Source organism: Crocodylus porosus, unplaced genomic scaffold, assembly GCF_001723895.1.
Source record: "Crocodylus porosus isolate Cpor-Errol unplaced genomic scaffold, CroPor_comp1, whole genome shotgun sequence".
Classification (NCBI taxonomy): domain Eukaryota; kingdom Metazoa; phylum Chordata; order Crocodylia; family Crocodylidae; genus Crocodylus; species Crocodylus porosus.
In genome coordinates, this window is record NW_017728923.1 from 18328880 (window position 1) to 18342778 (window position 13899).

The 13899-nt window shown below is 40.7% G+C and overlaps 1 protein-coding gene across 1 annotated transcript in view; it reads right to left on the reverse strand.

The window, feature by feature from the left end:
* Nucleotides 1-9395: 9395 nt before the first annotated feature.
* SNX29 (sorting nexin 29) overlaps nucleotides 9396-13899 on the reverse strand; it is a 445875-nt gene continuing 441371 nt past the window's right edge. The window contains exon 21 of the mRNA XM_019540166.1: nucleotides 9396-12264. Coding sequence (XP_019395711.1) covers nucleotides 12135-12264 — 130 coding nt within the window. The 3' untranslated portion in view covers nucleotides 9396-12134. The remainder of the gene's footprint in view (nucleotides 12265-13899) is intronic.

A 13899-nucleotide genomic window follows, 5' to 3' on the forward strand; every position in this document is an offset into this window, starting at 1 on the left:
AAAATAAATACAAGTGTTTTATTTCAGCACCTCACTGTATGAAGCTCGATAAGAATAAATTAATCTGATGTCATCAAAAAGATTTTTTTAGATTTAAAAAAGGCTTTAGTCCATGTCAGGGACTTAAATTTCTTAATTTTGTTCCTAAAATAGAAACAAACAAAGAAAAAAAACCCCTTAAGGAATATTTTTCCTGCGCTGTAGATTACAGGTCAGACAATATATGAATTGAAACTTTTCTGTCCAAAACTGAGATTCTAGACTGACAAACCAGCATAAGTGCATTTTTGCTATATATTTTAAATACCTCCAATATGAAACGTGGAGCATCTATAGCTAATTAGTAAACTAATTAAAATAGTGAAGGCTGTATCCTACAGTACTGTTGTGCATGATTGCACTGAGGTTGTTTTGAAAAACTTATCAAAAGTTTTGCCCAGAGTTTTCTAGCTGAAAAAGGATCGCAAAGGGCAAACTGTCCTGTTCTACAGACTCATAGTTTCATGAAGAGTTGACTGATTTCAGCAGCTCTACAGGCAAAAAGTGGTTTCACAAATCCTAATGGACTTACTCACCTGCCTATGGTGTGAACAAGAGGGCTGCCTGTATAATTTTTTTAAGGTGCAACTTCTGTTAGCTAGAAATTGACTAAATATACACTGCAGCACCAATTTTAAAACTTTCCATTTAAATTAGGCACCCAAGTCTAGCAGCTGGGTTCTCACCCAAATCTGTGTTTTAGATCTGTAAGTGACAATCTGAGCATCCAAAGCAATCTCCCTGTGAAAGGAATACAAATACAGTTTTCTCAGCTCTGAATGGAAGAAAAATGAACAGCCTACAATAAAGGCATGACCAGCCTACCCTATCCCAGTTAAGCAAATGCTTTTCAGCATAACAATTTGTATACCACTTCTTAACTAAACAAGACTTAGTTCTTCAGGGTTTTCTATAATTTCTTTCCTCAGTGATGGCAAAGCGCAGCACAGGATTATAGTCATTATGTAAATATCCTAAGAAATTCAACAACTGACCTCATTTTCTAAGAAGCCAGTTAGATAAGAACAAAAACAGAGACGTAACTGGCCAGAACCGCAGTCCCCCCTATCCTGCCCCTCTCCCGATTCTTTCTTCGCTGGGCTCTGGCTCCGGAGCTCCAGGAGCAGGAGCTGCAATTTGCTGCAGCTGAGGGGAGATATCTCATATTTTTGTTGCAGACACACACATAAAGTGGGCAGAAACCTACATTTTTGGTGGCAAAAAATGGAGTGACATTACCCACCCCTTATTATGCAGCTGTACGCACAGCTGCTTGACAAAACTCAGTTTCCCAGAATGCCATTCACTCACTGACAAACATGGCTGTAGCTGGAAAGTGCAGGAGGAGCAGAGGGACACTTCCATGTGAGAGGTATCCCACTCCATTATGGAGTCCTGCCACCCCTTCCGCCCCCCAACTGATAGCACCCAGGGCTTGGGCCCCACTTGCCCACCCATCCTTTTGCTACTCAAAAAGTGATCCCAGTTTTTTGACCTCAGTAGTGGAAAATAACTGAGGCAGAATTAAGGGGCAAAGACCCTTTATGGCCTCTGGAAAGAAGGAAAAGCCTGTAAGAACTGCTTTCTTTCAAAGGGTTGTGAGCTTGCATACAGAAGCCAACCTGTGCATTTTGCAGACACTCTTTGAAGCTTCTCATGTATAGACGAAAAAAAATCAGAGGCATAACTACCAGTGTCTCTGGCTAGGCCGGCTGCAGCAGTGGCAGTACGTGGGCTGGTAGTGCTTGGTATTCTTGCACATTTTCTAAGAGGGTGGCTGGTGCTTGCATCCATTACCCAACCCCTTGCTACACTACTGAAGAAAATGGAGCCGAGATTAAAATTGGTCTAATTTCCAAAACTGCTCAGTATCACATGGCAAGTTCTTGGAAAAGACAAAAAAAAGCTTAAGTCCTTGCAACACACAGTCCTCTAACTAGAGGTGCACTGAAACATCAGTTCATATCGGATCGGCACCACTATAAAGAAAATTGGCTGTCTCAGAAATTGGCCTGATGTGGCCGATAACAGTAGCGTTCTTAATAGCGTCCCCATGCCCACGGGTGCCGGCCTGTGGGGTGGGGACCCCCGGCCAGGTCCTACTCAGACCCCTGGTGGCAATTCTGGTTTCACTGCTGGCATTTCTGGGCTTGGCAATCAGCTGCTAGGGAAAATCAAGGCGCATGCAGTGAGGGAGGGTATCACGCTGGTACAGGCACTGCACAGCTGGGGCAGGTTGTGGGACAGAGATGTGGCTCATCAAGGAGGTATGGTGAGGGTGGTTCCCACCTCTATGCGCACCCCGGGAGGGCATGGGGAGGGGAACATTCCCCCCCAGATCTGCACAGGGCAGGGTGGGCTGCTGCTGTGGGCTGGGATCAGAGCTGTGCTGGGCTCATCCTGGTGGGGTCTGAGCCAGACTGTGCTCAGGGTGAACGATAGCAGTGCTGGGAGGGGTGGTTGGGGCGGCTATGGTGAGCTTTGGCGTGGCTGCAGCCCCCTCCATAGCCCCCTCCCAATGCCTCCACTGTCCGCCCTAAGTACAGCCCAGCCCAGTCCCGCCCCCTGCCAGGAAGAGCCCAGCACAGCCCTGGCCCCAGCCCCAGCCCACAGCAGCAGCCTGCCCAGCCCCATGCAGATCCAGGGGGCACATGTTCCCCCTCACTGCCCTCCTGGAGTGTGTGCAGCAGTGGGAGCTGCTCCACCCTCCCTGCACCCCCCAGATGAGCCATGGCTGCCTCACCCCACCCTGGCTGAGCAGTGCCTGCCCAGCCCGTCCCAGCTCCGCTCCCTCCCTCACTGCAGGGGCTTTTATCTGCCCCCCCTATGCCCCTTCCCTCACCTTCCACCACAACACACTTACCACCTGCATGCAGCAATCCATGCTGTATTGGAAACTGGATCAGTATCAGCCGATGCCTTCTTAAAAATCTGCTATCAGTAATGGCCTCAAAAATCTCTATCAGTGCACCCCTAGCTCTATTATCTAGCACTGATTCTAGTCAAACAACACAGTTATATGGAAACCATGATTTCAGAATAGACTGCAACTGGTGGCCATTCGCCTTTAGATGCCATTAGATCCGGGTTTTCCAACAGCAACAGGCATGACAAGAGAATGTAATTGAAAGGTGTTTGTTTACTCTCTTCCCTATCTAGTTACAATCCAAACATCAATTCAAATCACTCAAATATTGCTTTTCATCAGACACAATGAAGAAAATATTAATTAAAAGCAAATACCTAAGCACGTTGTTTTGAAAATTCAGCCCAAACCATGCATTTGTGAACAATGCACATTAAAAAGTTAACATAAATCAAAAATACAATTATAAAACAGGCTATAAACAGGCTAGAGATATGCTCTCTTTTAAGCATACAAAATGTTATTTATTTTCTTGGTTGTAAAGTAGGATATTTCAGCCAGATTACAACAAAATTACCACAGGATATTTCAAAAGAAATATTTAATACAAGAAAGTATTTTATAAAATTATATATACATTAGTTTAAAAATTCTGTAATGTAAACAGTTGCTTAACACGGGTTAAATTAATACAAAGACCTTATAGCTGTTTATAGGTTAACGTATTATCTGAATAAGGTATATACAAATATACCTCTTTAGAATTAACAGCATTGTGCCTATAACTGTCAAACAAACACAGAAGGGAAATTCAGCTTCCTGAGCTGCCGAAAGGTTGGTCCCAGACAATAGGGTAATTAATTTTATCCAGTACTAGGGTTTCTTAGAAAGGCTTTCAAAATGAGAATTTCTTTTAAAGAGGTTTTTTTCCCCCCTTTAGATTAATTGTAATTGTATTTTAATTTTTTTTTACCATTTCAAGTTATCCAACATACACATGAAAAAACTCACGACCATAGTTAAACATTTATCATTGACATGGACATTGCTATTAAAATACCAATAAGTAACAACTTATTTCTCACTTGTGAATATATGGTATATGTTTTTATACACCAAAGACTGATTAAGGTTCATGATGGAATAGCACTATATCGATAGGTGATCAATTCCTCCTTAAACATTACAGTGAAGCGCTTATATGTAAATTCATGCTAATACTGATACAAAAAGCAAAATTGTTCTTATTAATTGGAGATTTGTATTGACAGCTTTATAGATGAAGTTTCATAAATAATATCAATTATGTGCAACAGGATCATAAAGTGATTTTTTTAGCCTAGAACATTATCAAAATAAAAAAAAAAAAAATTAAAGGATCATGCTATTGTGCCAGAGCAAAAAAAGAACAAGGGTTATAGCATATCTAATTTCTTACTAAAAATGGAAAGAAATAACAGATCAATTGATATTTTTATTTTATAATCATTTTACTTTACATTGTTTCATGTAATAAAATGCTCTTTTTATGGCACTGCACATCTTTAACACTACAAAAACCAATTAAATGCCCAAATATCAGCAAATTAATATTACGTTTTAGTAGGTCAAAAATAATGATATAAGGAAATGAGAAAGAGACAAGTTAATTTCTGTCACAAGCTAAGATGATGGAGCTTGAACACACATCCATGAGAGACTCATTCAAGCAACAGAAGGAAAGTACTGTTCATATAGCTCTCAAGGAAAAAGGTCAGTTCTCATCAGAACTCTGATAATCCAGTTTACCCACGTGTTTGAAGCTCTCATTGGAAGAACAGAACACTGAAGTGAAAATCTGAGAGCAGCACTTTCAGCATTCTTCTAAATAACTGTTCCACAGGTTTCCCAGGGTGTTTGGGAAGTATATCCACAGGTAGTTTGAAGTTTCATGATGTAGCAGTCATCAGAATTTGTTTCAGAAATGTTTGAAATGGCACAAAAAAGGGAAAAAATTTGACACAGTATAAGAAAATGATATCTGCTATATCAATTTAAAACGAAATTCTTGTAATCTGACTGCAATTTTATTCTGCCTGCTTATATACATTACCGTCAGAGAAGTGTTAAAAGCTTCCAATCTATTTCAAATACTGCTGTGTCTACAGTTTACAAAAATGTAATCTCTTAAAACCTCCATTCAGTAATGTGTTATATTTTATTAATTTATTTAAAGATACTTTGGACAAATAAATATTACTTGGTCTAGAGATAGTGACCTAGTGGCTAAAAGGTGACATGTTCCAAGCTCCTGCAGTCTTGGCAGGCCATGTATACAGGAAGTCTATGTGGCAACCAAGAAACATACCCCTGTAAGTATGACAATAGTTTAAAATAGAACCTGCCTCTTGTAGCAACTGGAGTATACTGAAATATACTTGTCTCCAGCTTCTTCAATATTCTTCTGTGCTTCTTCCTTGGTTGTTGTCACTTCTTTTCCTCAAGCGGAAGATAATGTCTGCCCCACCCCACCCCAACACAGGAACCAAGTTGCACTACTACCAGTCACAACTTTGGCAGTACCCTCTGCTGCCAGACTCCATGCTAGTTCCTCTCCAGACCTGCATGACCTCACATACCACCTTCCTTCACATTAGCAAAACTAGCCAAGACAGAAGAAAACTGGAACTGTATGGGTGTGTCTACATGTGCATTTAAGTGCAACTGAATTTAATGCACATTAAAGCAATTTTTGGCAGATGTCTACACATGCAGAGACTTGGCACTAAAGTTAGTGCACTTGGGCTCTTGTACAAGTGACACCATTACCATGTACACATGACAAAAATGTCAGTGTGTGTGGTTTAATGGTGTCATGCTGTACATGTGCACGAATTTGGGGGTTCTTAAATGAGTTTGTATTGTTGCGAACTAAATTACATCCTGATGTAGCTTAGTTCGCAATGTTGCAAACTGCAATGATGCAGCTGTCAGCTTGCCCCCTGGCCACAGGAGAGACAGGCAGGCAAGGATTAGGCCCCTCACCACTTCTGCCTTCAGCAAGTGCCTACTGAAGGTAGAAGTAGCAACAGGCTTGATCCTTTTTTTTTTTTTTGGTGGAAACTGCCTGCCTTTCCCATGGCCAGAGGGTGTGCTGCTTGTGGACCAGGTGCCCACTGAGCTGAAGGGGCCCCTGGTCCTTGCCTCTGCAGTTGGAGCACTCCCTGGGGCCACCTAGCCGGGCTGCTAGTGGGCCGGGTGCTGCCCCAGCTCAGGGTCAGGGAAGAGTTGGATTGGGCCACATGCTGCCTCCAAGCTGGGGCAGCACTCGGCCCATTAGCAGCCCACCCAGGCAGCCCCAGGGGGTGCCACCACCGAGGGAAGGACTGGGGCCCCCAGCAGCTCAGGAGCCACTCAGTCTTTCAGGAGCTAGCCCTCCAGCTGCACGTAGACTCCACTGGGATAAAAAAAAAAAAAAAAAGGATTGGGCTTCTCGCCAAAAAATAAAGGATCAGCCCATTGCTGTAACAGTGATGAAAAATAAAACCCCTAAATTGAAATGGTGGGTTTCAGTTAAAAACTAGCCATTTCAATTTAGGGGACACAGAATACAACCCTAAGTATTAAAACACCCCTCACAGTGTACAGGCGTCCCCTGGCACTAAAGTTAGCGCCAAGTCCCTGCAGTCCTGCCATGTGTGTTTAGTGGCTGAGAAGACCTGGCACTAAAGTTAGTGCCAGGTCACATCTACATGTGTGTTAATGCGCTATAACTAATTGTGCCTAAATTTGATGCCTGCATTTGAAGGTCCAATTAGCCTAATTTCACCATTTTAATGTGCATTAAGGGTGCATACGTGTAGGCATGCGCCCGTAATGCGTATTAAATTAGGCTAATGCACATTAACATGTCTTGTGTAGACACATCCTATGCGAAGTATATTACACAGTGCCCCCAGTAGCAACAGAGGAACCTTGCAAATGAGCTATTACAAAGCTGGAATCCCAAAAGATTAAGAGTTTAATATTTTCTTTATCTAAGTAGGATTGAGTCAGTGATACTTCAGGACCAACCTGCAAGGACTAGGGCTTTTTAGATCCATGTCTGCATCTAAAATAACACTATATAGCTCTTCAGACTGGAAGTATTTGTAAGAAAATATCATCTTTCCAGATTGTTAATAAAATCTGACAGACTTTAACATTACTTTATTCAACGCTCACTCTTAAATACATTTATTACTAGTGAGCTGTCCTGAGCCAGTCAATCCTATTAACATTTACATTTTTATTAATTACTGTGACTGTTAGGAATCAGATTTTTATACAAGAAAAAGTTTATTTCAAAATGACAAACTCTGTCTTACTGTATCCATCTTATTCTTGAGCTATAAGAAAATCTACTGCCACTAGACTTATCTGCAAATATTTGACATACTAATCCAATCACAGTAGTTTATGGCTTACAGTACATTTTGTAAAATGATACAATTTGCTTACAACTAACCTTCAAACAATATGTTTTGTAAACAGGACCAGCTTAGAAATTATTAATCCTGCTAACAATATGTGATTTAATAGACATGTCAAGTTAAGTCTTTGCTGCTGTGTCATTGTGCTGCTGCACATAAACCTTGGGATTTTTTTAATGGGAAACTTGATTTGATACAGGATTTAAGTCAGCGCATTTATTTATTTAGCATATGTGGCTCGGGCACATTGTTTCAGTGGAAACCACATACACTAAATAAATAAATGCACTGACTTAAATCTTGTATCAAATCAGGTTTCCCATTAAAAAAGCCATTGCATTACAATCTCTCTAATGAATGGCAGGGTTTCTAAGAAAATGAGATTCTTTAAAACTATAGTCAATGTTTATCAAATTTAAATCAATAAACAATCCTATTTGCAAAAGAAGTGAGAATATCACCTACTTGCTGCTTCTTAGGAAGTTATTTATTTTGAATTTAATAGAAAAACAGCATTAAATAAAAAAAAAAAATACAAAACCCCTTTATTCAGGAAAGCTTACAGATTGAAGTCCCCAGATAAATTGAAGTCTGGGGACTTCCGTTCCCTATGAGCAAAACAGGTACATGTTACAGCCAGGCAGTGAGTGTCATAGCCAATCTTCTTCACCGTCCTACAAGCAGACCATAGTTCTGATGGAACAACCCTGGAGAAGACAAGGCCACATGAGTTTTACACTGACTGGGCAGATCATCACATATGACTGTGTAGATGGTTTTTGTTAGTAGTGCTGTGCATGGCTCTCCACCAAGAGTTGGACTGACTCTACTTCCTCATTCTTCACTGGTCATTGACAAACTATTGCTATCAGCCACAAACAACCTGGGTTATATTTCAGAAAAAGCAGCACCTAAAATTCAGAACTGCACATGATGCAATGTTACATGGAAAAATGCAGAAGTATTTAATAGAACCATTTTTACTTTTACAGTATTTCTCAGCACTGAATACTTTTAAGTGGTTGGGCAAGATTTTCCAAAACATTTAAAAAGGATTAATATTGAGAATTAGTATTTATAGCAGTTACTGAAAATTAGGCCTATTAGGTAGAAAACAGAGGTCCTAGATGGAGTGTGATCAGCTCTACCACAATACGTTATGGCACAACTAATCACACTCCAGGATATCTACTCCAGGGATGTCTAACTGGTGCACATTTCTGGGAGCAGTGTGGGGCTAGGGCTGCAAGTGCAAGGTGAGGGGGAAGGAAGGGGGAAGTTTCCGCCTTCTTTTAAATAACTTCAGCCTTCCTGAAGTTCAGCCTTTCTTTGCATCTGCAAGGAAATCCTTTGTACAGGGATTCCCCTGCAGGTATCGCTGCTGCACAGGGACTTTGTCTACATGCAGGGAATCCCCACTTGTAGGCAGAGGCCCTGAAGCCCTGACTTTCCCTGCTTACCCCTGGAGGGGATACATCTGGGTAAGCAGGGAAAACAAGGCAGGTACGCTCAAGGATTCAGGAGCCCAATCCTGCGTAGGAATTCCTGGTGTGTGCAGCGCTGCGGAGCCCCTGCCTCGGCAACCAGAGACCGCAGGCAGCTTCATGCTGTCCATGTTCTTCCATCATAAACAGGCATAGCCCAGAATACAGTGTCCTAATTTATTACCACCTTCTGTTATGGCCACAAATTTGAGCATCTGTGGTATACTACAAGGCATAGATGTGTGCTTGCTTTCACTTTATGCCAACCTAAACATTTTTATGATGGCACAAAGGTGACGTCTGTTTCCACGTCTATGGTGTTTCAACATGACAAATATTTAGGCATCCAAATGTACAAGACACATCAGAAAATCTTGGCTGGAATGCTTAACAAATCTAATCTGGTTCACTTTACTCAGGGTATTTTCACTGAGCTCAGTGTTACCCGTGTGAGTAATGTGAGCAGTCTGTCTCGGAACATTTTTGTTAAGACTACAGGTTCAGTTACCGTCCATTCTTTTATACTGTGTTACTTGTGAAATAAATCTACCCAACTATTTTCTTAAATTTTATTAAGAAATCAGATGAGAATAAGTGGGTTAATAACTGCAGCACATTACAATATATCTCAAGTCACAAAATTAAAGTTCTATGCACATTGTAATCTGAGCACATATAGTTAACAGGGAATAATTTATATTCTGTAAATGAGTCCATTTTTTTTAATTATTTATATTCATATATTAAAATTATGAGAGGCAAAATAAGCAAGAGAGATAATTTAAGAGCCAAATATATATAGAGAGAGCAAATTTCCTGCAAAAAACAAAAAAAGAAACAGTTTTAAAAATATGGATTGTACATATTATTCTATGTTTAGCATGTGTGCCTCTGCTAAATTAATTTCCTTACCATTTGCAGCTTTCCAAAGAAGGGGTGGGGGGAAGGCTGTACACTGTGAGCTATTTTTTGAAGTTTAATAAGTCTTCATGTGGCAAATATACAAATCCAACTGCTCCACAAATGAATCTACGCAATGTAGATTTTCAGTTTAATCTGTAATTTAATATCACTAGACAAAATTAGATGCATAAATTACAGCTCACACTCCCATGACCATGTAAGGCTCCTATGATCTTTGAAAGAAATGGACTCTAAAATGTTTTCAAAGGGGAACTTTCATTCATTGCTAAAATCTTTTTTAAAATATCAGCAATGCATCAAATTAAGGAGTCTGGAGAACCTTGAGTCTGTAGCTACCTTACATTTTTTTTTTAAAACAAACACGTACCCTACCATGTGCAGACATCAACATTAACTTGTCCCCTAATACAAGACAAGACTACTGGTTCTTCTGATAAGCTGTCCTTTGGGATTTTTTTTTTATAAAGGAATACTTTTACTGATGTGAAAAAGATATTGCAGTAGCAGACAAGATCGCTAGTGATTGAGAAGCAAGATTTCATTTCTTTTACATTCTTCTTTTGGCCTCATGATCTGAAATATCTCTCTACAACTTTTTGCCATTTCCATTCAGTGCAATGTACACATGGTACATTTCAATATTACTGTTATAGAACTCATTGATTACACTTAATCTCCAGTTCTGCAATCATTACATTAGTCTTTATTCAGCTGAGTAGTTCTGTTGAAGTCAGCAGACTACTTACATAACAAACACTTACAGAATAGGGGTCCCAGTTGGTTAGATTTTTAAATAGAGCTTTATATTGGGAAAAGTGCATTGATAATCAGTGGTTTATGTTCCTGAAAGGAAAAATGTTTTTTTTATAATTGCTGATGTGGAGAGTGCAAAAACAAAATATACTGATTTATGGTAAGTACAGATTATCCAAACAACTTATGAGATGAGAGTTGTTGTGGTCCAAAGAAATGCCAAAATACAGTCATTAGAAAATCTAAATGTATACCGGTTAAGACTTTATACAGAAAAGAAGATAACCAAAGTGTAATTTACTGCCTACGGCAGTGCACCTAATGGATGCTGAACTGGATTCCAGTTAATCCATATCAGGACTTCCATCACTTATAACAATTAACCCCCCAGTTTTCTTACTTGCTCTCACAGAACCATTACAGGTCACTTAGAGGTAACAGGTGACAGGCACTTTCATAAGAAGCAATTCTTTGTAAGCATCATTTCAGGTCTTACAAAGCAGTGGTAAGAATGCCCGAACATCCGCTTGTTTTAATGTAGAGAGATTGTTCTATAATACATCAAAAACAAATCAATAACAGAACATAGCCCGTTGCCAGAAAGCTCTACTTTGTACTGTGTTAACGCCATGTTTCCTTTTGCATTAAAGATCTTGAACTGACTTGCCTCTTACCTTTCAACAAAAACAACATTTCATTAGAAAATTATTAGAAACTCTGATTTCGTAGACTTGCTCTTCACAAGTGAGAGCACCTGGGAATATCTAATTAAACATATACACAAGATTTTTTTTGTCTTCTACAATATTCTTCTGCTGCCATTTACTTTCTCAAGTTTCTGAAACCCTCTTCTGTGCATCAAAGAATTTCAGTCATTTTATTTCCAAAAAGTAATGGGCTAGGGAGGCTTTTGAAGCACAACTTTCTGGCACATACTGGGAATGTCTACACATTCATTAATGTGCTGTAATTACAGCACATTAAGCTTAGTCCCTGTAATTACAGGGACTAATTTAATGCACCATAATGGGCGCTACTGCACATTAGTGCCAGTGCACACTTTTTTGTGACGCTAATGTGCAGTAGATTAATTCTACTGCGCATTAGCATGGATTTTGCCTGTCATGCTAATGGGCAGTAGCATTAGTCTACTGTGCTTGAAGTGTCTCATGCAGACTGAATAGTGATAAGCATAGTTGTGCTTGTAAGGAGAAAAAAACCTCAGCATTTTCCTGACATTATGCCAACAGATCTCAGGAACATAAAAAGATGATGTGAGGGTAGAAGAGAGAGATTCTACAAAACAAACAAAGGATTCATAGTAGCAGAGGAGAAGATAACAAAGGAAATATGTACTGCTCTACAAAACAAAGGAAGTGTATATCAATCTGCTGAGGCTCTACTGAGCAGCCCTCGTATTCCTTTGGGAAATGACTGCTGCCTTGAGAAGTGACCTATTTGATCAGAATGATGAACCTTGGTACTGAGCGTCTCTTTTCAGGAATTAACTTGAAGCACCTGTATTCTCCCAAGGAGCTTATATAATCAACAGTGCAGCATGGGAAGAAATCACAGGACTGTTTAAAGTACACGGTGCTGGTGTTCACAGTCATGGAGTCAGAGGTCACCACTTTGAGGCTCCAGGTTCCGTGGCTCTCTTTGATGGCTCCGTGATAGCTTTGGAAAGCGGGTAGTCACCCTTGAGCGACTGCCTTTATTTACTGGTTCTCCACCAGGCTGAATATCACTAGGAAAAAGAATAAACACAAGAACAAGTTCATTTTATATGAAAATTAGCCGGTTGCTGGTCTGAATATGGAAAAAGCAGATGTTATAAGAACCTGGCACATGGTTGCAAACTACAGTATACATCCTTAACTACATAGACTTATATAATTTAGACTGCTGTCTGCAATCTGAATTACAAGTGTGATCCTGTAAAATATGAGGACAAGTAGTGCTTTATGGGAGACTGCAGTCCCAGCATTTTGAAGTGATAAACACAGGCAAACTGAGCAAGAGCTTGGATGATGCTTCAGTTAACATTCTTCTAATTATGGATGCATGTATCATCATGTGATGAAGCACATTAGTAATACATCCCTGTTGGGAACTCTCGAGTCTGTTCTGACCAACAACAGACTGTGATATTACATGAATGAGCTTTCTGAAAATGATTTACTCAGAGTAGTCTATATTCAACAACAAGCAGTAACACAAAATTCTGCTGACCTAGATGTCATTGCTATAGACTCCTTGGAAAACTACAGTAGAAAGAGATAACGCTGTATTTTCACCATTCTTTTAGAGAACACTATGGGCATGTGCAGACGAGCATGGTTGTACGGCATGTGGAGCCGCAAACCTGTTTGCAGTGTCACACACCACACAGCTCGGTGTTCGCTGCACTACAAAGGCGCACTACCTGAGCATGTGCTGCACCATTTTTTTTCCCCCCAGGGTCAGAAAAACCTGCACAAAAAACCCCTAATGCATGACATGCTTGGGCAGTGAGCGCTGCTGAAAAGCAGAACCAGGCTGCCCAGAGCCACACGCCGCTGCCAGCCAGGCTCTGCGTGGCACGATCACCGCAGCCACAGCCCAGAGAGCCCCCAGGACCCCAGGTAAGGCTACTGGGTCCAGCACAGTGCTGGCCCCAGCCTCCCCTACTGCCCCTGGGGTAACTTGCCACAGCCAAAGCATGCATGGCACAGGCATTCCCCAGGGACAAGTAGCTGCAGTGCAAGGTGCGCCACTGCTAGTTGTCCCTGGGAACCAAACATCCACGCACATCTGCGCGCACCCTACATGAGTACATTTTGTACAACTCAACAAACATCACTTACCAGCATTTTAGAAAAAACAGGTACTTGTATCAACATTCAGTGTGAGTGGGAGACTTGGTCTTCTGTAGTACTTGTTATTTTAGGTAAAAATTATATAGTTTTAAAGCAAATAATGAATTCACTCCCTTTTCTTTGCAGTATAACATTTACCTCTGCATAGGCAGATGTAAACTCAAGTCCCACTTCAGCAGTAATTTGAGGGGTTAATTAATGAGATCTAGTGAAACATGCCTTGTACAGGTCCTATACATAGGTGCATAATTAACTCTCAGAGGCAGAGTACTTTAGCAAGGTAAGACAATAACATTTCATATTGGCAGTGGTAACCATTGGTTTTTAACTCTAATAAATACTAGGGGTGCACCAACAGAGATTTTTGGGGCTGATACCGATAGCTGATTTTGAAGGAGGCATATTGGCTGATACCAATCCGATTTCTGATACCAGCCCAGCAGCTTGGAGAGGCAGAGCAAGGCCCCTGTAGTGAGAGGGAGGAGTGGGGCTGGGGCTGGGGCAGGCGTGGGACGGAGGGATGG